Source organism: Notolepis coatsorum (assembly GCF_963971535.1).
Source record: "Notolepis coatsorum genome assembly, contig: SCAFFOLD_189, whole genome shotgun sequence".
Lineage (NCBI taxonomy): Eukaryota > Metazoa > Chordata > Actinopteri > Aulopiformes > Paralepididae > Notolepis > Notolepis coatsorum.
The window spans coordinates 451498-476849 of NW_028170516.1; the positions used below are offsets into that span (position 1 = coordinate 451498).

Consider the following 25352-nt stretch of genomic DNA (forward strand, 5'->3'; position numbering starts at 1 on the left):
AGACAATGTGTAAAGATGAGTTTTTAATTGTATTTGTTGTATTGTGTGGCTGTAAAAGGTTTCTTTATGCTGGTAATATTGGTCAAGCAAATACTGGAGTAAAATCTAAATTCTTTGATTTACAGGGTTAAGGTTTCAGAAAGCATATTTTTTGTCTACAAACTCTTATCTGTTAATATACCCCACTTTTTATAGTGAAAATAAAATAAAATAATAATATTAATAACAACAACAACAACAACAACAACAACAGCAACAACAACAACAACAACAACAGCAACAACAACAACAACAACAACAACAACAACAACAACAACAACAACAACAATAATAATAATAATAATAATGATAATACAAAATTAAAGTTCAAAATCTGAATCCACTTCCAAGGAGGTGCTGGCTTTAGGCGCAGTGCAGGGTCTCTGCGGGGAGGCTGTTGAGGGCCTTGTCCCGGAGCTGGGCCGGGCTCACACACCGCAGAGCCTCCAGGGGGGACAGGTTGGCCGTGGTCTGGCCCATCCAGCGCACCAAGGAGCCGATGCTGCAGTCACAGGACCAGGGGTTGTCATGGAGGTAGAGCTTCTTCAGGTCTGAGATCAAGACGAGGGGAAGAGAGATCATCATTTAATATCATCATGGTTGAAATGTTGATCCCTGGTACAGGAAATACATCAAACGTTATTCATATGACCTGAACTGAAAATGCATCACCAGTAAATGTTTCACAATTTTGGAGGAGCCGGGAAAAACAAGCATCTCATTTAAAAAAGCTGTGACAATAAAATAATCTGAATCTAAATCTGAATCTGCCTTGTTTCAGACTATTCATAGTGGAATAGTATTCTCAGGGCAGAATGAGATTCAGATTCAGATTCAGATTCCTTTATTGAGCCATTTGTGTAAAAACACATTGGTAATTGTTGCAGCAATACAGTGTATGCATTTTCTTTTCTTTTTTCACAGTAAACAACACCAACACAGACACATGACAAGAAACGAAACAGTGCAGTGGAGGATTAATCAATAAAATACATATATATATATAAAGTGAAGAGTGCAGAGTTCCCGTACGGACTAGTGCAGTGCAGTCAGTGTCATTGTGCCAGTGTCACTTAGGGGCAGAGGGGGGGGGGGACCTGAGGCATTGATCAGCCTGGCGGCTGAGGGGAAGAAGCTCAGTCTGTGATGAGCTTTCACAGCCTTTGGGATCCTCAGCCTTCTCCCAGAGGGGAGCAGGGTGAAGAGGCTGTGACCGGGGTGGGATGGGTCGGCCATGATCTTCCTCGCCCTCTTCAGCGCCCTGGAGTCGTGCAGGGACCTGAGGGAGGGCAGGGGACAGCCGATCACCCTCTCAGCGTAGCGAATCACCCGCTGCAGCTTGGCGAGATATTTTGCCGCTGCAGCGGGGAACCAGGAGATGATGGAGTGGGTAAGGATGGACTCAATGATGGCCGTGTAGAATTGGGCCATCATGGTCCTTGGCAGTTTATATTTGTTTAACTGCCGGAGGAAGAACATCCTCCCCTGGGCCTTCTTGAGCAGGCCTGTGATGTTGAGCTCCCACTTCAAATCCCGGGAGATGGTCATGCCGAGGAATCGGCATGACTCCACGGAGGCCACCTGAGTGCCTGCCAGTATGATGGGAGGGGGCTGCTTTCTTCCTGAAGTACCACTACCATCTCCACTGTATTTAGAGCATTGAGCTCCAGGTTGTTGCAGCTGCACCAGCTCTGCAGCCTTTCGATCTCCCTCCTATAGGCCGACTCGTCCCCCCTGGAGATGAGACCCACCAGGGTGGTGTCGTCAGCGAATTTCAGGAGTTTGACCGAGGGGTGTAGAGAGGCACAGCTGTTGGTGTACAGGGAGAACAGTAGTGGGGACAGGACGCAGCCCTGCGGGGAACCGGTGCTGGTGGACCTAGAGCTGGAAATGCTCTTCCCCAGCCTCACCCGCTGAGACCTGTTGGACAGGAAGTCCGTAATCCACCTGCGAGTGGAGGCCGGCACCTGCAGCAGGGATAGCTGGTGCTCCAGGATGGGTGGAAGGATGGTGTTAAAGGCCGAGCTGAAGTCCACATACAATATCCTGACATAGTTGCCCGCGTAGTCCAGATGTTCCAGCGTGTAGTGCAGAGCCATGTTCACAGCATCCTCTGTGGATCTGTTGGCTCTGTACATGAACTGCAGCGGGTACAGCACAGGATCAGTAATGAGCTTCAGGTGGGCCAGGACAAAGCGCTCCAGGACCTTCATGACCACAGAGGTCAGGGCGACAGGTCTGTAGTCATTAAGGCCCGTGACCTTGGCCTTTTTGGGGACGGGGATGATGGTTGAGGCCTTGAAGCATGCTGGGACGTGACACAGCTCCAGCGATGCATTACAAATGGTGGTAAACACCGGTGCGAGCTGGTCAGCACAGTGCTTCAGGGCAGAGGGGGAGACAGAGCCATAGTGCCCAATACTGCTGCAAGGAGCAAGGACGCCTAAAGTGCTCCAAGGACAGGTACAAAACAAGTTCATACTGTGACTGTTATTCTATAATAAAAACAACCTATAGATGCAACTTGCGTCTTGGGGCAGAGGAGGAAATTATGCTCGACAGTGCCGTCCTCTTCCACACACTCTTCCTCATGGCAGAAGAATCTCTCCATGCACCCGCCGTCAACCCCGTGATAATCAAGACATTTGGCACACATCCCTGCCTTTTTCACCTGGGCTCTCTTCTCCGTCAATGAAGCCTTCTTGAAGGCCGGGCAGAAATAAAGTCTCCCTCCATGTGCTTTGTCTCCACACATGGTGCACGGGTCCCTCTGGGACTCCCTCCTGACATCACTCACTGTTGTTCTGGTAAATTACTGTCTTTCACTACCTCTGTCGCTCAGCCTCTCACGCTGGGTTGGTCTATCGCCAGCGTGGGTGGTTTCGATCTCCAGCTGTGCTAGCCTCTCGAGGATCCTTTCCTGTCCTTTCAGGAATGCCAAGAGCCTGTCGAAGTAGCTTCTGGGCGTGACGCCATTTGCGGGGTCACGCTCATAGGAGATCCACTTCTCTCTCATGCCTATAGGCAGCTTCCTCTCTATGGCGGCGACAGTTAAGTGGTTCTTGATAACGTCTTCCATTCTAAATGCTGGACTCACCAGAGATTTGGGCGAAGAGGTTCCCGTCTACAGTCTTGAGGCGGTTCCCGCTGAGAGCCAGCTGAGTGAGTTTAGGCATGTTCCTGAACAGGTCCAGTGGCAGGCGCTCGATCTCGTTGTTCCTCAGGTACAGTTCCTGGTGAAAGATGCAATGTGTTATTTCATTGTTCCTCAAATTCCTGGTGAAAGATGCAATGTGTTATTTCATTGTTCCTCAAGTTCCTGGTGAAAGATTCAATGTGTTATTTCATTGTTCCTCAAGTTCCTGGTGAAAGATTCAATGTGTTATTTCATTTATCCTCAAGTTCCTGGTGAAAGATGCAATGTGTCATTTCATTGTTCCTCAAGTTCCTGGTGAAAGATTCAATGTGTTATTTATTATCTAAAGATGGTGAGTTAGAGTGTTGTGTTCATACATAGTTAAAGACAGTAGAGGTTGAGTACTTTATTATCTAAAGATGGTAAGTTAGAGTGTTGTGTTCATTCATAGTTAAAGACAGTAGAGGTTGAGTACTTTATTATCTAAAGATGGTGAGTTAGAGTGTTGTGTTCATTCATAGTTAAAGACAGTAGAGGTTGAGTACTTTATTATCTAAAGATGGTAAGTTAGTGTTGTGTTCATTCATAGTTAAAGACAGTAGAGGTTGAGTACTTTATTATCTAAAGATGGTGAGTTAGAGTGTTGTGTTCATTCATAGTTAAAGACAGTAGAGGTTGAGTACTTTATTATCTAAAGATGGTAAGTTAGAGTGTTGTGTTCATTCATAGTTAAAGACAGTAGAGGTTGAGTACTTTATTATCTAAAGATGGTGAGTTAGAGTGTTGTGTTCATTCATAGTTAAAGACAGTAGAGGTTGAGTACTTTATTATCTAAAGATGGTGAGTTAGAGTGTTGTGTTCATTCATAGTTAAAGACAGTAGAGGTTGAGTACTTTATTATCTAAAGATGGTAAGTTAGAGTGTTGTGTTCATTCATAGTTAAAGACAGTAGAGGTTGAGTACTTTATTATCTAAAGATGGTGAGTTAGAGTGTTGTGTTCATTCATAGTTAAAGACAGTAGAGGTTGAGTACTTTATTATCTAAAGATGGTAAGTTAGAGTGTTGTGTTCATTCATAGTTAAAGACAGTAGAGGTTGAGTACTTTATTATCTAAAGATGGTGAGTTAGAGTGTTGTGTTCATTCATAGTTAAAGACAGTGGAGGTTGAGTACTTTATTATCTAAAGATGGTAAGTTAGTGTTGTGTTCATTCATAGTTAGACATTAGAGGTTGAGTAAATATCTAAATATAAGTTAGATGTCAATGTTTTGGTTTGATTGTTTGTACTAGTAACGTTAATGCTAGCAGAATAGACACAACGTGAGGTAATCACCATCCATTTTAAACCGGTTATTACCTAATGCGTTAGCAGAATAGACACAACGAGAGTCTCGTTAATGTTGTTATCACAGTGCTCGTTAATGTGCTCGTTAATGTTGTTATCACAGCGCGGCGTTTCCAATATTATAAATACGGAAGCAGCTGTTCTGCGAAGAAGTTACGGAGAGCTGTAGAGCGTCAGATAAGGGGGCGTAATAGCGTAGGGTCACGTGGGGTCAGCGGCCAATCAGAGCAACCTGGAAAAGCAACTGCGTTGTAGAAAGCATACACGCGTACCGGACCCATCAGGCTTAAGAGGTTAAGTGAATGTTGGTCAGTCAGGTTAAATGTTAAGTGAATGTTGGTCAGTCAGGTTATGTCAAGTGAATGTTGGTCTGTCAGGTTATGTCAAGTGAATGTTGGTCTGTCAGGTTATGTCAAGTGAATGTTGGTCTGTCAGGTTATGTCAAGTGAATGTTGGTCTGTCAGGTTATGTCAAGTGAATGTTGGTCAGTCAGGTTATGTCAAGTGAATGTTGGTCTGTCAGGTTATGTCAAGTGAATGTTGGTCTGTCAGGTTAAATGTTAAGTGAATGTTGATTCTTCAGGTTATGTCAAGTGAATGTTGGTCTGTCAGGTTAAATGTTAAGTGAATGTTGATTCATCAGGTTATGTTAAGTGAATGTTGGTCAGTCAGGTTAAATGTTAAGTGAATGTTGATTCTTCAGGTTATGTCGACCGTCCAAGTGACCCTTTAAACATCTGATGTTCTGTTCCTGAGCAGAGCCAGCCATACAGACGGATCAACGTGCTGACCTGAAGGCTGGTCAGGCCGTCGAGGGAGGAGGCGGTCAGCGTGGACAGGAAGTTGTTGTCCAGAACCAGCATCTCCAGAGAGGACAGCGGTCTGAAGACGCCGGCTGGGACCTTCTTCAGGCTGGAGGGACGAGACGAAGGGTCAGAGTTCAGCAGCAGTGTATCACCTTTATCCCAACACAAGGAGTTTTAAATATTCATCTATTGATTCAATACCGCAAATGTATTGTAGACGCATGAGCACTCCCATATGGAAAAGATTACCCTCTCTCTCTCTCTCTCTCTCTCTCTCTCTCTCTCTCTCTCTCTCTCTCTCTCTCTCTCTCTCTCTCTCTCCCCTCTCCCTCTCCCTCTCTCCCTCTCTTCTCTCTCTCTCTCTCTCTCTCTCTCTCTCTCTCTCTCTCTCTCTCTCTCGCTGTTTACCATACAGTGCTGTTTACCATACAGTGCTGCTTACCATACAGTGCTGTTTACCATACGGTGGGTCCATGGTACTAGGGAGCGCCATAGTGCAGGGGCGTAGCTGGGGGGGGTAGCTTAGGATGATTCCAAGGGCCCAGCACTGGGGGGGGGGGGGGGGGGGGGGGGCCCACATTTTTTTATTTTTACTAGACTTCACTCAGGTGTATTATTGATGCTCTCATTGATACTATGTTTGTTTCTGAAGTGTGTGTGTGTGTGTGTGTGTGTGTGTGTGTGTGTGTGTGTGTGTGTGTGTGTGTGTGTGTGTGTGTGTGTGTGTGTGTGTGTGTGTGTGTGTGTGTGTGTGTGTGTGTGTGTGTGTGTGTGTGTGTGTGTGTGTGTGTGTGTGTGTGTGTGATATATAGAGAGAGAGGGGGGGCTTTGGTAGACTATTGCATTGGTCCATTCATTGAAGATGAACGCAATGCGACATCCTTTACTAGGCTCACCCACCAACAGTGCTGAACTGCTGATCCAAATGTATAGGTAAAAACCATATTATGCGTTTTCATCAATAAAAAAATGGCAAAAAAAATTCGCTTACGCGCGCTCGCATTCACTGGGGGCCTACAAATACATTCTTTCATGGGGCCCAGAATCTGGAGCTACACCCCTGCTAGGGAGGAAGGCACAGTAATCCTTGACCAGCCTCTCAAAGCATTTCATGACCACAGAGGTGAGTGCCACCAGTCTGTAGTCATTCAGGCCTGCTGGGGAGGAGTTTTTTGGTACAGGGATTATAGTGGACACCTTGAAGCAGGCAGGGACCACGGACTCGGACAGGGATAGGTTGAATATAGTGGTGAACACAGGGGCTAGCTGATTGGCACAGGACTTAAGTATTCGTCCTGTTATCCCATCTGGGCCTGCAGCTTTCCTAGTGTTCAACCCCATAAACGCTCTCCTCACGCTGTGTTCCATCAATGAGGGAGTGCTATTTTTTTTGCTATTCCCAGAGGCGGTTGTAATCTGGTGTTAGGTGGCAGACGAGAGCAAAGTGCTGCATGAGACGTGGAAAGATATGGGTGATCGATCCGATTTGCGCAATATTATTCACGGGGGTAGGTCTCCTCATGGGACACAAGTTCTGTGGGATTATTATATTATTACCGTTATTAATTGAGTGGCGGACTTGCGGTGATGGAGAAATGTATCAGAATCATCTTATTTTTTGAAGTTAGAGTGCGTGTTAGAAGCCTCCAATGCTTATTAGTGAGTTTGCGTGTGAACGTTTGCATGTTTCAACCACCTCCTATAACAGTGGGGGTCACGCTTGAGTAAAAGCCAAGGTATGGCAATAAAGACCTTTCTGAATCTGATTCTGATTAATTTCTCCATCACCTCAATTAATATCACCGCGGGGGGCATTATCCCACGGGACAATGCATTGGGAACTTGTCTCCCACGAGGAGACATACCCCCGTGAATATTATTGCGTAAGTTGGGCGAGTGTGTGTCCCTTCGACATTGTAGTTCTCTGAGAAGACTGCAGAGAAGTACAGCCATACAATCTACCAAGAATTAACCCATTTACAAGTCATCTTACATTTAGCAAATACGGAAACAGATAGAGAACATTGCAAAGCACTAGAAATTGCGAATATCAAATTTTTTGACCTAAGTCTGAATCCCAACATTTTCTGCATTTATGAAGAATCCTCTCTGCCGAGATGAGGCCGTTTTCACACCTTTTCAAACCTTTTGTTCTCCCGCTCACGGGGGCTCAGACCTCAGAGGGTCAAGGACACCTCCTGACAGTCCTTCATGTGATGGATCCACTCTCACCTGTTGTTGTCCATGTTGAGGAAGATGAGATCCACTCTCACCTGTTGTTGTCCATGTTGAGGAAGATGAGATCCACTCTCACCTGTTGTTGTCCATGTTGAGGAAGATGAGATCCACTCTCACCTGTTGTTGTCCATGTTGAGGAAGATGAGATCCACTCTCACCTGTTGTTGTCCATGTTGAGGAAGATGAGATCCACTCTCACCTGTTGTTGTCCATGTTGAGGAAGATGAGATCCACTCTCACCTGTTGTTGTCCATGTTGAGGAAGATGAGATCCACTCTCACCTGTTGTTGTCCATGTTGAGGAAGATGAGATCCACTCTCACCTGTTGTTGTCCATGTTGAGCAAGATGAGATCCACTCTCACCTGTTGTTGTCCATGTTGAGGAAGATGAGATCCACTCTCACCTGTTGTTGTCCATGTTGAGCAAGATGAGATCCACTCTCACCTGTTGTTGTCCATGTTGAGGAAGATGAGATCCACTCTCACCTGTTGTTGTCCATGTTGAGCAAGATGAGATCCACTCTCACCTGTTGTTGTCCATGTTGAGGAAGATGAGATCCACTCTCACCTGTTGTTGTCCATGTTGAGGAAGATGAGATCCACTCTCACCTGTTGTTGTCCATGTTGAGGAAGATGAGATCCACTCTCACCTGTTGTTGTCCATGTTGAGCAAGATGAGATCCACTCTCACCTGTTGTTGTCCATGTTGAGGAAGATGAGATCCACTCTCACCTGTTGTTGTCCATGTTGAGGAAGATCAGCTCCCTCAGGCCGTTGAAGGCCTTGGCAGAGATCTTCTGCAGGCGGTTGAGGGACAGGTCCAGCACCTTGAGGGCCACCAGGGGCTTGAAGGTGTTGGTGGAGAGGGCCGTCAGGGCGTTCAGCGGGAGGTCCAGGTCCGAGAGGTTCCTCATGCCGAAGAACATGTCGGCCTTCAGGCCGCTGAGCTGGTTCTGGCCCAGCATGAGGAAGCGGAGGCTGAGCAGGTCCTGGGAGGCAGAGTCTGTGTTTAGTGTTGATATTAGGGCTGTCAGAACCAACACTCATTCAAAGAAATGTATATATACTGTATATTCATTTTATTTAAATAATAATAATAATAACAATAACAATAACAATAACAATAACAATAACAATAATAATAACAATAATAATAATAATAATAATAATAATAATAATAATAATAATAATAATAATAATAATAATAATAATAATAATAATAATAATAATAATAATAATAATAATAATAATAATAATAATAATAATAATAATAATAATAATAATAATAATAATAATAATAATAATAATAATAATAATAATAATAATAATAATAATAATAATAATAATAATAATAATAATAATAATAATAATAATAATAATAATAATAATAATAATAATAATAATAATAATAATAATAATAATAATAATAATAATAATAATAATAATAATAATAATAATAATAATAACAATTAATGCATTTTTGGAATTTGGGAAAAAATTGCCTGCAATGCAAACCAATACATGTTCCAAAGCACAGCCCTGCTTGTTTCCTATTGGTACAAAGCACAGCCCTCCTTGTTTCCTATTGGTACAAAGCACAGCCCTCCTTGTTTCCTATTGGTACAAAGCACAGCCCTCCTTGTTTCCTATTGGTACAAAGCACAGCCCTGCTTGTTTCCTATTGGTACAAAGCACAGCCCTGCTTGTTTCCTATTGGTACAAAGCACAGCCTCCTTGTTTCCTATTGGTACAAAGCACAGCCTCCTTGTTTCCTATTGGTACAAAGCACAGCCCTCCTTGTTTCCTATTGGTACAAAGCACAGCCTCCTTGTTTCCTATTGGTACAAAGCACAGCCTCCTTGTTTCCTATTGGTACAAAGCACAGCCTCCTTGTTTCCTATTGGTACAAAGCACAGCCCTGCTTGTGTCCTATTGGTACAAAGCACAGCCCTGCTTGTTTCCTATTGGTACCACCCATAATAGCAAATGCAACACACAATGAACTTGTCAATTGTAACAATTGTATGCCTGCTCGGATGTGGTAAATTGTATTATTAACATTCAAATTTAATTTGGAATGTGCCTCATTTCAACCTATTCATAGTGGAACGGTACAGTATTCCTATGGACAGCTGCCCCAGTGGAATGACAATTACACTATGTAACAAACCATCAAATACACTCACAGCACACACATCCACATGCACACACTCACTTTAAATAAACCACTCACTGCAGCACCCACTTTACCCACTTTAGACACTTTAACACACTTTATATTTATTGGTAAAGAGATATTCATATGGACAGCTGACAGCCCCAGTGGAACGGTACAGTGTTTCAGAACTTCACTTGAAACAGTATAGTCTAGTGCTGTGTCTCCCGTCCTCGGTGTTCATTCAAACGACAGACAAGGAGACTGGTGTGAAAACCTGAGGTACATCTTGATATTGGAGCACAGTCGGTACGCTTCTTTAAGTTGATGGACATGCTTCTAGTGTGATGTGTATTTGCAACAGAGTCAGTTGAGTGTTTGAGATTTCCATTATTTACTCTGGGCTATATTGAATTTCCTCCCCCCTTCTACACTGTTTTGGAAGACTGGCAGGGGAAGATGGTTTTGGGATGATATGTGAATGTGAATCTCACTGGCCATAAACAGCAATGTATATCCCATGAATGGTATGGTAAATGGTAAATGGTAAATGGTGCATTTATATAGCACTTTTATCCAAAGTGCTTTACAATTTGTTCCTCACATTTCACACCATGTTCCTCACACACTCACACACCGACGGCAGAGACGACCATGGTGCCAACTAAGGTGCCAACCTGCTCATCAGGAGCGTTCAGGGGTTAAGAGTCTTGCACAAGGAGCCACTTTTTGTTTTGCATAATAAAAGCTTCCCGCAGTCTGCACTGGGACACAATTATTTTGCACTACAAAGTAGAAAATTGGGATAAAGTTGACATCTGTTATCTCACAGTGTGCTTTGCATGATTCTTTAATTGATTTCCGTGTTTAGTCTGAACTACTTTGCTTGTGTAGCTGCTGCACACAGCTGTGGAGTGACTGCTGCTCACTATTGGATTTGGGCCATTTCCCCAAACTGTCAGTCGGATTGTCCTGTTTCACCATGAAGCAGCCTTGTAAACAGTAAGTAAGCTAGTCAAAATGTATGGGGGAATTTCTAGCTCCCGCAATGGCTGTTCTGCAACTGAAGAGATGAGGCTTAAATGGAGAGATGAGTTCGGTACAGTAGGCCAGTAGGGTATCAATATCTGAGGATTTCCCCCACTACTAAACTCCAATACCAGGAAATGTATAACATGCTAGAAATCAAAGCAAAGTGACTTGATCTACTGCATTTTTCACACATGGAATGTGAGATCTCTGTAATGCAGAAATGTTGATTATATCTGTGACCCGGCACGGTCCAACCCGTCTTGTTAAGGACCTCACGATTCTCCAGAAAACCCCAAAATGTTGCGCAATTCAGAAATAGTTTGAAATGGAGATATTGGCCATTTTGAGTGCTTTGAAATTTTCTCCATATGTCTCCTTATTTGCAAAACATAATACGACTTGTAAATATGTAAATTATTGTTAGATTATACAGCTGTTTTTCCCCACACTCTATTCAAAGAACTACAATGTCGAGAGGAGGGGCTGAGTACGTTTAGGGCGGGGCGCAGTATCGATGGCGGTGACGTCACTAGCTGTGATCCCTGATCTGGACATCTCACATAACGCTACATCTATCAACAGCGATACAAAAAAATGTAAGCTTGTTAATCTGTAGACCGTTTTCGAATTAAGGTACATGCCTAAGTAAATGGAAGATTGCTCCACTTCTGCAAGGTCAATTTGCATGTTCTTGGTATCTAGGAACATCTAGGGACCTGGGGGTATGTATTCCCAGTGTCCGAAATATTGTGTCTGTTACTAGGCTGATTAAATTGTAATGAATACATTCATTATGATTAATTATGATTTATGATTTTGATGATGATAATCAAAAATTGAAAAAAAATCTGCAAAATGTTCACTGAGCTCATTCACCACCTTATTGAGATCATGTGTACAAAAAATCTAAGCAAATGAACCGCGGGAAGATGATTAAACAGAAGGATTTGTAGATACAGTAATTAATGATAATCGACTTTAATTATAAATTCATATTTGACCTTGAACTTGACCTTGACCTTATTATGGCCAAATCATACATCTATGGATAGGGAAAATTCTGTGAGGGCTGGCCCAGTACTGCACGCTTCCAGGTGCCAATTACCATCACGCACCTGAGAGGAGTTACCAATCAGCTCGACGGGAGCCCTCTTATACACGGTTTGCTGAACATTCAGTGTCGGGTTGTTTTGGTCACCACCAGCTGCTGCTTGTGCCTCTTGTGTGTTTCTCCAGTACGCCCTTGGACATTGCTGTTGTTTCCTCTCTCTGCCTCCGTGGACCCGTGCCTCGTATTTACACTTTGCCCTTGGTGAGTGTTTGGATATCTATTTTTGATGAACTAATATCCTCGTTTTATCCTGGACTCAATACCTCCATCTGTTTTTGTGTGTTCCTTAACACTGAAGACAATACCTCCATCTGTTTTTGTGTGTTCCTTAACACTGAAGACAATACCTCCATCTGTTTTTGTGTGTTCCTTAACACTGAAGACAATACCTCCATCTGTTTTTGTGTGTTCCTTAACACTGAAGACAATACCTCCATCTGTTTTTGTGTGTTCCTTAACACTTTTTTTGTTTGTTACCAGACTCTGTCTTATTACTGGACTCTGCCTCGTAGATTTCTACGTTTCTATTACTGACATTCTCCGTTTTCTTTTCTCTCCACGATTGGATTATTATCCAGCTGCAGAGCCGCAGAGCCCTACTCGGCTAAAATAATTATCAAGCTGCAGAGCCGCAGAGCCCTACTCGGCTAAAGGATTCTCCTCCGATGGATTTACTTTATTGTTGCCCATTTCTTTTGTGAAATAAATACGCCCATCGTGTTTGGCTAACTCTGAACTACCTGTCTGTGTCGTGCTGTTGGGCTTGTTTACAAACCATAACAAATGCTCCTCTTTCCAATGGCAGGGTTGAATCTGGATTTAGTCATTTCTTGCGTTTTTACGATAATTAGCATTTTCTGATAAATTTGTATTTCCGATAAATCGTATAAAACATTGGTAAAAATTAAAATATACACTTTGACTACTATTTTTAATAGGGTTATGATCTTTACTCTTTAATTTTTTTTCTTTTTTCTTTTGATTATCTTTTTCCCCCTCCTTCTTTTTCCGATTTTTCTCCCATCCCACTGTTAGTCGTTATGCCAATTCCCAACCCCCTTCCTGGTTGTTGCGCACTTTCCCCTACTGTTGGTCCAAGAGGCTGGAGACTGTCACATGCTTTCCTCCGACGCATGTGCAGCCAGCCGGCGCCCCGACCGAACTGTAGGGGTCGCTGTCCACAACACCCAGGACTCACCCACGGCTCCCCTCCCCCTAACTCAGCCAAACGAGTTAGTATAGCGATCAGCCCGAGCCAAGGCAATGCTGACTCTCTGGGAGTCGAGACCGCAGCCTCTTGCATTGGTGACGAGCACAATCTCTGCTACGCCACCTGACCGCCAAAAAGATTACATATTTAAACATTGACCTCTTAACATCCAAGGGCCCACATGTGGACGATTATTTGCCGACCTCTAGTGGCTCGGGTGTGCATTTATTTGAATACAATATATAGATTGAATTAAAGCCCTATTTGGGTTAGGGTTAGTCGATTGCCCTTTCAGGTGACAAAATCTGTTCAGCGGTTCTCGAGTTACATGCCGATATTTGAGGCGTGCCCCAAAGTACGCAAAAGTACACATTACCACCCCCGACTCCCGGGGCTCTAGCTCCGTCAATCATTTGGCGATCTCGAAAATCTTTGCACAGGGTTGTAGCCAATGATTGTGGCGTTCCCATGATATGATAATTGGGGATTTAATACGGTCTCTATTGATCGATTTATGATAAAGAAAAGCAGGGTCCCTCTATAGGGGGACCTTAAGGCTTACAAGACCCTATTGTCTGTGCCTGGTCACATATATCAATCATTTTTGTCAAATTACTTCAAACTGATGATCTAAGTCTATGTCTACACTGCTCAGTAAAAGCAATGGCTCTGTACTTTGTAGTAGTTATAATTTTGGTGAAGTGGTATCAGTGTGAAACTGGTATCAGTGTATCCCTTTGTTACGTATGGGGTTATTGTATGCTGTGTGTATGTAGGCATATCTTGTTTGGTTCTGTTTTGTGAAGTTTTTGTCTCCCTCTTCTGTTTCTACATGTCCTTTTCTCAGATGCACCCCTGGTTTCAGTCATCATCATCCACCACCACCTGTTCCCAATCAGCAATCAAGCATTCCCACACCTTATATATATATAGTCCCCTTTGTGTTCAGTTCTGTCTCTTCCTTTTGGGTATGTTGTGTGAAGAGCTGGGCCCTGTTCCTCATACCTGAGTTAGCCGGATAATTTTCAGGATAACTTGACTAACTTGACTCGCTATGGCAGCCGTTCAGAAAGTTTGAACCTGCTCCAGCGCAGGGTTAAGTTCAGTTAGCTGGATAAACTGCATGGCCACGCCCTCGCAAAGAAATGCCAGCTCCCTTCCTGAAATATTTCTCACAGTCAAGATCCCATTATACCATTCTGAATTATGTTTTTGTGCTTCGTTTTTCTAGAGGGGGCTTTTGAAATGTAAAATAATATACCTAAAATGCTGATAATAAATCATATTCAGCCTATAGATTTGCTTTTTCCTAAATAATGCACATCATAGTTATATGGATACGGCGCTCGCGCATCGCGACACACTATGTGGTTATTTTAATAACTGGGGATGTTCCGATCGCCTTTTTTTGCTCCCGATCCCATCCTGATCATGTGATTTTGAGTATCTACCGATACCGATCTTTCCCGAGCCGATCTTTCACATTAGTAACCAATTTGACCAGGTACGTGCACACATAGAGCCCAAGGGGTGCTTGAGCACCTGCCTTTTTGAGCCTCATAAAAAAAGTGCCATTCAAAAAAAATTAAAAATGTTGTCGTTACGCATATAGACTGCCCTTCCAACTGAAAAATGTCAGGATAGAATTAAAATATTAGGTAAAGAGAGAGAGATGCCCCATATTCCATTGCAGTTTGCACGGCCTCTCCGCGGACCTATATTTTATGCATAGCGTGGGTGGTAATGATGATGATGATAGAAACCGCTGTGGCGCATACAGTTGAATGCTGGTATTACACTCATTGAGGGACACGAAGAAGTCAAGTCCGATGGGATTTGGGAATCTCAAATACAAATCGGGATTGGAATAAAAAACGCATTTATATTAAACAATACAGAATATACAGCACTTCTTGGGGTCTGTAGGGTAAGCACTTATTCCCTCCCCCCTGAACATTTATGGAGATGTATGGGCCTTTTAAGTCAGTGATAAAAGTGTCTTTCAAGGATAAGTGAGCTCCTGCACTGATTATTATAGTTCAATATTTGATCACCAAAACCCCCCAAAAAACATAAAAAGGGGGCCCCCCCCCCCGCCCGAAAAGGGCCCTTAAAAATCAGGCTAGCGCTACGCACGCTCGGTTTCTACACACAGGTATAGTGCCCTTTTCAGCCTTTGAGCACCTGCCCCTCTAAAGTCCTGTGCACGTCCCTGAATTTGACGCATTTTTGTCAGAACCCGGCGAAGCAAGACAAGCCCCTCTGTTGCCTAATAGTCACTCGAGGGGCTCGGGCACGGTGTCTCTCATTACATTCACCCTGAGAAATGTGCTTCATACGAGAAATATTCAAAGTTTCAATCTGTTTGCACATTAGTATACATTCACAGTGTTCGACTTACTGTGCCGTCCTTACCACCTACCCTGTGAGTTTACCGCGGTCATTATATCCGTCGTGTATATCCACCCACAGGCAAATACTGGCAAAGCACTGGTGGAATTACACGACCACATCAACAAGCAGCAGATCAAGCACCCGGAAGCCGCGACGATAGTGACTGGTGACTTCAACCAGGCAAATCTGAAAAAAGTGATGCCGACCTTTTTTCAGCACATCGCCTGCTCCACAAGAGGGGGGAACACACTCGACCACTGTTACACCCCGTTCAGAGCTGCCTACAAGGCTGTAGCGGCTCCGCCACTGATGGGCTCTGCAAGCGCGAGCGATCACGACTCCATTTTTTTAATCTCAGCATACAAACAAAGATTGCGTGACGTCGTCGTGTCACATGAGACAAAAAAGTGGTCTGACGAATCAGAGGCCGCGCTCCATGACGCGTTCGAGGATACAGACTGGGACATGTTTAAAGGAAGCGCCAGTGACGTCAGCGAGTACGCTGATACCGTTGTTTGTTACATAACAACAGTGGTAGACGGCATTGTCCTCACAAAGAAGGCGCGGGTTTTCCCAAACCAGAAACCTTGGGTGGACAGCACTATAAGAACAGCCCTAAACTCACGCACCACGGCTTATAACCTGGGCAGAGAGTCAGGAAATATGGAAGAGTACAAGGCTTCAGTCTACACTCTGCGCAAGGCTGTTAAACTTGCTAAGAGGACATATGCTGAGAAACTGGAGACACAAATGGCACAAAACGACACAAGAGGCTTGTGGAGGGGACTGAAGACAATAACTGACTACAAAGTCAGCGCCCCCTCAATGGGGAGCGACGACGCCTCTCTCGCGGACAAACTCAACTCCTTCTACGCTCGGTTCGGTGTAGACAGTGTCGCCGCTAGCCCTCTGGCTAGTGACGTCACTGGCGCACCGGCTGTTGTGGAGGGGGGAGGGCAACCGCGGGGGGGCGGGGGCGCTCTCTCGTTGTCGGAACACAGTGTGAGAAGAGCATTTATGCAGGTGAACACCAGGAAGGCTGCAGGCCCAGATGGTATAACAGGACGCATACTTAAGTCCTGTGCAAACCAGCTTGCCCCGGTGTTCACCGCCATATTTAATCAATCCCTGGCGGAGTCAGTAGTCCCTGCCTGCTTCAAGATGTCTACCATCATCCCTGTACCGAAGAAACCCTCCCCAACATGTCCAAATGATTACAGACCGGTGGCACTCACCTCTGTGGTCATGAAATGTTTCGAGAGGCTGGTCAAGGACCACATTTGTGCCTCCCAGTGATATGGACCCTATGCAATTTGCATACAGGACAAACAGGTCCACTGATGACGCGGTCTCCCAGGTACTGCACAGCACTCTCTCCCACCTTGACTGGCAGAAGGGGGGCTATGTGAGACTGTTGTTCATTGACTACAGCTCAGCGTTCAACACCATAGTCCCCACCAGACTGGTGGACAAGCTGATCGAGCTAGGCCTGAGCTCCGCCCTGAGCGCCTGGGTACTGGACTTTCTGAGTGAAAGACCCCAGGCGGTCAGGGTGGGGGGTCAGACCTCCAACACCATCACCCTGAGCATCGGGTCCCCCCAGGGCTGTGTTCTAAGCCCCCTGCTGTACTCACTCTACACACACGATTGTGTGGCCAAGTTCAGCTCCAACTCCATAGTGAAGTTCGCCGACGACACGGTGGTGGTGGGGCTGATCTCGGACAACGACGAGAAGGCCTACCGAGAGGAGGTTGAGGTACTGGAACGTTGGTGCCAGGACAACAGCCTGCTCCTGAACATTGGTAAAACCAAGGAGCTGATCGTGGATTATAGGAGAGGACAGCAGGAGACACACACACCACTGAGGATTAACGGGGCTACCGTGGACAGGGTGAGCAGCTTCAAGTACCTGGGGGTCCACATCTCAGAGGACCTGACATGGTCAACACACATAGACACAGTAGTAAAGAAAGCGAAGCAGCGCCTCTACCACCTGAGACAGTTAAGGAAGTTCAGAGTATCGGGGAAGATACTCCAGTCCTTCTACTCAGGAGCTGTAGAGAGCATCTTGACCGGAAACATCACTGCCTGGTATGGGAACAGCACGGCACAGGACAAGAAGGCCCTACAGAGAGTGGTGCGCTCAGCCGAGCGTACCACGGGTATTGCGCTACCTCCCCTGCAGGCTCTATACAACAAGAGGTGCAAATCCAGAGCCTGCAGGATAATGAAAGACCCCCACCACCCCAATAACAGCCTGTTCCAGCTGCTGAGGTCAGGCAGACGCCTGCGAACCCCAGCTACTAGGACGGAGAGGCTTAGGCTAAGCTTCTTCCCCCAGGCCATCAGAGCCTTGAACAATGAACATTGAGAGACACAGAAACTGAACTATCCACACACAAGCACACACAAGCACATACACGACACGCACGCTGAGCACGCTCACACACTAGCAGCCACTTTAACACTCATGCCGCACACACGCACACTTATGGCCAGAGGAAAGGCCACTTTAAAGTAGTATAACATCAGGAACAGTGTATTGCACTACTAAAGCTACCTAGCATGTCCTATATGCTCTGTAAATACTAATGTACAGATACCGAGATGGCACACCATGTACCTGTTTATTGCACTGTTTTATTGGATTCTATTAATATGTTGTACCACTGTATTTTTTTTGGATTCTATTATATGTTGTACCACTGTATTGCACATCGTCGCGGGCAAGACCAGCCGCATTTCATTGTATACCTGTATGCCGTGACAATTAAAACTTGACTTGACTTGACTTGACTATGATTTGCTCCATTTTGGTCTGAAACGCCGACAATAATCCCAGTTAGTCACAAAGCAAATATTGACGACGTTATCCAGGTGAAAAGTTAATTTCATTCAAGCGAGGCATTGCAACCTAATCTAAAAACTCTGCCTCCTTACCTCCCCAAGCACAATGACACCTCCAGCCTGCTGCTTCATGAGATGGTAATAACATACATAGAGCAATGGCGCCATTGTCTGTAAAAATCAGGTGACTGGCCTCTTGAGGGATTCGGCATACGTCACTGTCGTGCAATGGTGTAAATGAAAGGAAATGCATCTGTTCGGGCAAATTCTTCTGCTCTGTGTGACAATAAATAAATTAATGATGATATTATATGTCATTTAAAACCAAAACTAAGGCCTCAGTATGAGTTTAAGATGTGAACATGGTCATGTTTGTTGAATAATAAAAAATTATAAATAAAATTGATGCAGTTTTTATTAGATTTTTTTTCTTATCCCGATCACGTGATCGGATCAGGACATCCCTGTTAATAACGGAACATTGCAAATGTGATTCCCGCTGGGATATATATTTATTTTTCTTTTTTTTTATCCTCTTTCTCCCCATCACAATTTTAGTCATTATGCCAATTCCCCCCCTCCCCTACCTGGTTGTTGTGCGGATGTTCCTCCTACTGGTCGGTACAAGGGAACCCTGAAGTCATCTGCATGCTTCCCCAGACACATTTGCTTAACGGAGCGCCCGGATTGTGTTTCATTCAAGCATAAATTGAAGCGTCTTTATGCGTGGACTGTGGATATTAATTACGAGGAATCTGAATCTGTGGATTGTTGAATTGTATCACTGTCACTCACACGTTATTGTGATATTGTAACTGGGATTCAAATGTCTGATGAGATGCGCTGTTTGACGGATTTGAGAAATTGAATGAGCCTTTGACGTTTTGATGAATTCATTTGAGAAAATGCATTTATTTTTATTTTTTATTTATATATATTATTATTTCAGATAATGGTTGAAGAAGTGCTTCTTTAGTCGATGGCGGAAGATTGGACGGGTTTCGGCTGTCCTAACTGGGGTGGGTAGTTAATTCCACCATTGTGGGGCAAGGACTGAGAATAGGCGGCTTCTCTTTGATGACCCTCCCGGGGCTCGGATAGGAGTAGGTCTGAGGCGGCCAGAAGATGCAGAGCGTAGGGGTCTTGAGGGTGTGTAGTTAGAGACCATTGACCGGAGGTAGGCGGGAGCGGTTCCCTTTGCCGCACAGTATGCCAGGTCGAGGGCCTTGAAGCGGATTCATGCAGCAATGGGGAGCCAGTGCAGGTCCCTAAGAAGTGGGGTGACATGGGCCGACTTCGGTAGGTTTGAGATCAGGCGGGCCGCTGCGTTCTGAATGAGTTGAAGAGGCTTGGTGGCAGTGGCCGGGAGGCCAGCGAGCAGTGCGTTGCAGTAGTCGAGGCGGGAGATGACTGTTGATTGGACGAGGAGTTGGGTGGCTTCTTTTGTCAGGAAGGGGCGGATCCTTCTGACGTTGCTCAGGAGGAATCTGCAGGTTCTGGTTGTCGCTGCAATGTGAGCAGAGAAGTTCAACTGGTCGTCGAGGACAACATAAAGGTTCTTGGCGGTCAGGGACACGGTCACAGCTGCATTCTCGACTGTGATCCTCATAAGTATCTATTATTTCGTATCAATTAGATACTCTTTGGGCTTGTTTGTATCTACTTATTCTGAAAGAGTTTAACTAATTATTTTCGCTAGCAAGATCTCATTCGATTATTCATTCCATTAAGCCTACTGCCAGCAGGCACATTTAAATAAATATCATCTGATTGATTGGGGTAATGAGGGACTTAAAATTAGCCTATAGATATGCATTTAACTTGTCGGTGAGGCTATTGAGCCGTACTGTATTGTACCCATTGTGCAATCTGTTAATTTTAACCTTTATTTACCCAGGGTAGGTTCGCTGAGCACAGATGCTCTTTTTCAGCTACGCCCTGCTTCACATTCACACAGTTCCATTCATACCTGGGAGCTGTCCAGTACAACCACAGTCTGACACCATTGGCCACTGAGCAACTCCACTGGAGCAGTTGGGGGTTAAGTGCCTTGCTCAAGGGCACTTCAGCGGCAGATTTTTCCTGCCTGATTTCTGCGATCGACACCTGCTGTCTTTTCAGGTGAGGCGGCCGTGCGCAATTATCCTGAGTATCAAGTCTGGTTCGAATTAACAAGACTGAATCAGCGTTCGAGGAACAGGGAAAGCCTGGATACAAACATCAGGTTAATTGAATCTGGATAATGGGACTTTTGATCGACTTAGTTGAACCAGGTACGGGGAATAGGGCCCTCGTGGCAGAGCTCTGGTTTTTCCTGGTTGTTATTATTTGTACTGTGTTATTTAGGTGAAGCTTGTGTCTTTTTATTATCCATTTACCAATTATTGTTTGAAGGTAACATTTGTATATTTGTTTGTCCTTCATTTTACCTAGCCTACTGTAGTTATATGTATGTGTATTCACATGTGTTTTTGCAGGACAGGAATATACCCTGGGGTCTACATCTAGCATCACGTAGGTTTACCTGTTACAACCCCAGGTTAGAGTGAGCACCACCCACTGTATGGTCAAGGGGGGTGGGTTATCATTTATTTTTGTATTTAATTTGGTGCCACTGATAGTCCTCCTTGATCCCTGTGTTGCCTTTTTATATAAATAAACATGTTTTTATAATCCGTTTGTGTCACTGCATTGTGTCCCACCATGTATGTTGCCTTATGTTGCGCCCTTCCACTGAGTGACCACAGGGGGGCGTAACACCCTTACTACAGCTGAAATATATACTTACAAAGGTAATTTCAATACAACTCAGAGATGCATTCTGCTCATCCAGGGACGCCTCAGGTTAAAACAGTGTTCTTCTCATCCAGTAACGTCTCAGGTTAAAACAGTGTTCTTCTCATCCAGCCATGTATCAGGTTAAAACAGTATGCATATTTGAGGCATATTCTAGAATGATGATACCACTAGACTAGAGTGTGTTTTGACAGAATTACAATGTAAAAACATTGTAATTTGTATTACAGAATTATAATTACAATGTAATTCTGCAATGTACAAATGTAAAGTTGATGTCTGATAAGTTATGATGCCATAAGATTCTATACCTTAAACCCTTTGGGTGGAAGCTTGGTGATGTGGTTGCCATAGAGATTTAGCAGCATCAGACGCCTGGCGCCAGAGAAGGCCTGGGGGTGGATGGACCTGATGGCGTTCCGCTCCAGGTTGAGGCTCTCGATCTTGGGGACCGGCTTCAGAGTGTTGGCATTCAGGTCTGTGATGCCATTTTCACCTGTACGCAGCAGGAAAGACATAAGAGCACTGTACAGGCAAAAGAAGATGGCAATAATCCACATTTGTGTACTTTATTGTACAAACGATTTATATGCCAATGATGTTTTGTGTTTTCCTTCGGTCATGGTGTGCTTCATCAGGGTGTGTGTCTTGGATGGGGATGTGGTAGGGATTGATGTGTGGGGTGTTCGGGGGACTGACTGCTCCGGGGGGGGTTCACATGCCTTCGAGCGACATTGTACTATTGTACTTATGTTATGCCTATTCTTAAATCTGCACGTCTACATTGCACTACTTTTATTGTCTTGTATACCTATTCTTCTTTTTTTATACTAGTTGCTGTGGTGCACTCTGGACTGAGAGTACTATGTAGATAGTTATTAATATTTATTATTGTTATGTTGTAGAAATGTGTGCATTGAAATGTCTGTAAAGTCTCGACTACATTGAAAATGAGGGTGCCCTCAATTGTAATTTTGAGAATAAATAAAGGTTGATGATGATGATGATGATGATGTTTAAATCCAAAATGAAAGTGATTTTTCAGCCTACTGTATGTGGGTTGGGAGTCATTTCAAGCCATCCAAAAAGCACCATTGTTGAAAGCCGAAGTGTTTGTATTTTTAGCAATGCAAGTCAATGGGGGATTTTTTACTGAAATTACTAGGATGATAACATATTTTCAAATTCATCTTAAAAACCTGAACTCTTCAATTGTTATCAGGATCAGACTACACAAATTCAGCCAGATCTTGACATGATTTTGTCTATGACATTGCCTGCGACAAAAACAATGAATGGACATCTTTACCCCTTATAGTGTGACATGATCAAAGAACAGCCATGTGGCATCTGACCCCCCAACCCCATGACCCCCCAACCAAATGTCTACCATGACCCCACAACCAAATGTCTATCATGACTTTCCAACCAAATGTCTACCATGACCCCACAACCAAATGTCTATCATGACTTTCCAACCAAATGTCTACCATGACTCCACAACCAAATGTCTATCATGACCCCCCAACCAAATGTCTACCATGACCCCACAACCAAATGTCTATCATGACTTTCCAACCAAATGTCTACCATGACCCCACAACCAAATGTCTATCATGACTTTCCAACCAAATGTATATCATGACCCCACAACCAAATGTATATCATGACTCCACAACCAAATGTATATCATGACCCCACAACCAAATGTATATCATGACTCCACAACCAAATGTATATCATGACTCCACAACCAAATGTATATCATGACTCCACAACCAAATGTATATCATGACTCCACAACCAAATGTATATCATGACTCCACAACCAAATGTATATCATGACTCCACAACCAAATGTATATCATGACTCCACAACCAAATGTATATCATGACTCCACAACCAAATGTATATCATGACTCCACAACCAAATGTATATCATGACTCCACAACCAAATGTATATCATGACTCCACAACCAAATGTATATCATGACCCCACAACCAAATGTATATCATGACCCCCCAACCAAATGTATATCATGACCCCCCAACCAAATGTATATCATGACCCCACAACCAAATGTATATCATGACTCCACAACCAAATGTATATCATGACCCCACAACCAAATGTATATCATGACTCCACAACCAAATGTATATCATGACTCCACAACCAAATGTATATCATGACCCCACAACCAAATGTATATCATGACTCCACAACCAAATGTATATCATGACTCCACAACCAAATGTATATCATGACCCCCCAACCAAATGTATATCATGACTCCACAACCAAATGTCTATCATGACCCCACAACCAAATGTATATCATGACTCCACAACCAAATGTATATCATGACCCCCCAACCAAATGTATATCATGACTCCACAACCAAATGTCTATCATGACTCCACAACCAAATGTATATCATGACTCCACAACCAAATGTATATCATGACTCCACAACCAAATGTATATCATGACTCCACAACCAAATGTATATCATGACTCTACAACCAAATGTCTATCATGACCCCCCAACCAAATGTATATCATGACCCCCCAACCAAATGTATATCATGACCCCCCAACCAAATGTATATCATGACTCCACAACCAAATGTCTATCATGACTTTCCAACCAAATGTATATCATGACTCCACAACCAAATGTCTATCATGACTTTCCAACCAAATGTATATCATGACTCCACAACCAAATGTATATCATGACCCCACAACCAAATGTCTATCATGACTCTACAACCAAATGTATATCATGACTCCACAACCAAATGTATATCATGACCCCACAACCAAATGTATATCATGACCCCACAACCAAATGTATATCATGACTCTACAACCAAATGTATATCATGACCCCACAACCAAATGTATATCATGACCCCACAACCAAATGTATATCATGACTCCACAACCAAATGTATATCATGACCCCCCAACCAAATGTATATCATGACCCCCCAACCAAATGTATATCATGACTCCACAACCAAATGTCTATCATGACTTTCCAACCAAATGTCTATCATGACCCCCCAACCAAATGTATATCATGACTCCATAACCAAATGTATATCATGACTCCACAACCAAATGTATATCATGACTCCACAACCAAATGTATATCATGACTCCACAACCAAATGTATATCATGACCCCCCAACCAAATGTATATCATGACCCCCCAACCAAATGTATATCATGACTCCACAACCAAATGTCTATCATGACTTTCCAACCAAATGTCTATCATGACCCCCCAACCAAATGTATATCATGACCCCACAACCAAATGTATATCATGACCCCACAACCAAATGTATATCATGACCCCACAACCAAATGTCTATCATGACTCTACAACCAAATGTATATCATGACCCCACAACCAAATGTATATCATGACCCCACAACCAAATGTATATCATGACTCCACAACCAAATGTATATCATGACCCCACAACCAAATGTATATCATGACTCTACAACCAAATGTATATCATGACCCCACAACCAAATGTATATCATGACTCCATAACCAAATGTATATCATGACTCCACAACCAAATGTATATCATGACTCCACAACCAAATGTATATCATGACTCCACAACCAAATGTCTATCATTTATCATCTAAATGTAAAGTCCAAACCAAACCCCTTCCTCTCCAGTCCCTGGAGAACTTCCTGCCAAGACGAACACATAGTGCACTTAGTCTCCCAGCCACGACACAGCGAGATCTTGTGATGCTGTGATCTGACATGGTGATCATAGTGAAGGACCATAGTCTGATCTACCATTGAACTCACCCAGCTTGATGATCCAGGAGTTAGGGGGCAGTTTGGAGGGGAAGGCGCTGATGCCCCTCTTATGGCAGTTGACCTCTGACCTCTCCGGGCTGCTGTTCTGGGTGCATTTGCAGACATCGGGACACCCCTCTACCACCACCACCACCCCCTCCACCTGCCACAGCATGACTAGCACCAACCACACTACACACTGCATGTCAACTGGAGAGAGAGAGAGGGAGAGAGAGAGAGAGAGAGAGAGAGAGAGAGAGAGAGATTTTTTTTTGATTTTATAAAAAAAACTTTATTCTTTACTAAAAACACTCAAGATGCAACATAAACTTTCAACATTAAAATACTCGACAACTCAAAACACAAAAAACAAACAAACAAACAAAACAAAGAAACAACAA

At 43.8% G+C, this 25352-nt stretch overlaps 1 protein-coding gene across 1 annotated transcript; it reads right to left on the reverse strand.

Moving 5' to 3' along the window:
- Window positions 1-402: 402 nt before the first annotated feature.
- On the reverse strand, window positions 403-25126 carry LOC311248503 (uncharacterized protein; the record flags this gene model as incomplete). Its single annotated transcript, XM_084339374.1, has 6 exons — window positions 403-590; window positions 3137-3272; window positions 5312-5432; window positions 8297-8553; window positions 21421-21605; window positions 24961-25126. 6 exons carry the CDS (start codon window positions 25124-25126, stop codon window positions 403-405), a joined length of 1053 nt encoding a protein of 350 aa, XP_084195500.1.
- Between the last annotated feature and the right edge of the window lie 226 nt (window positions 25127-25352).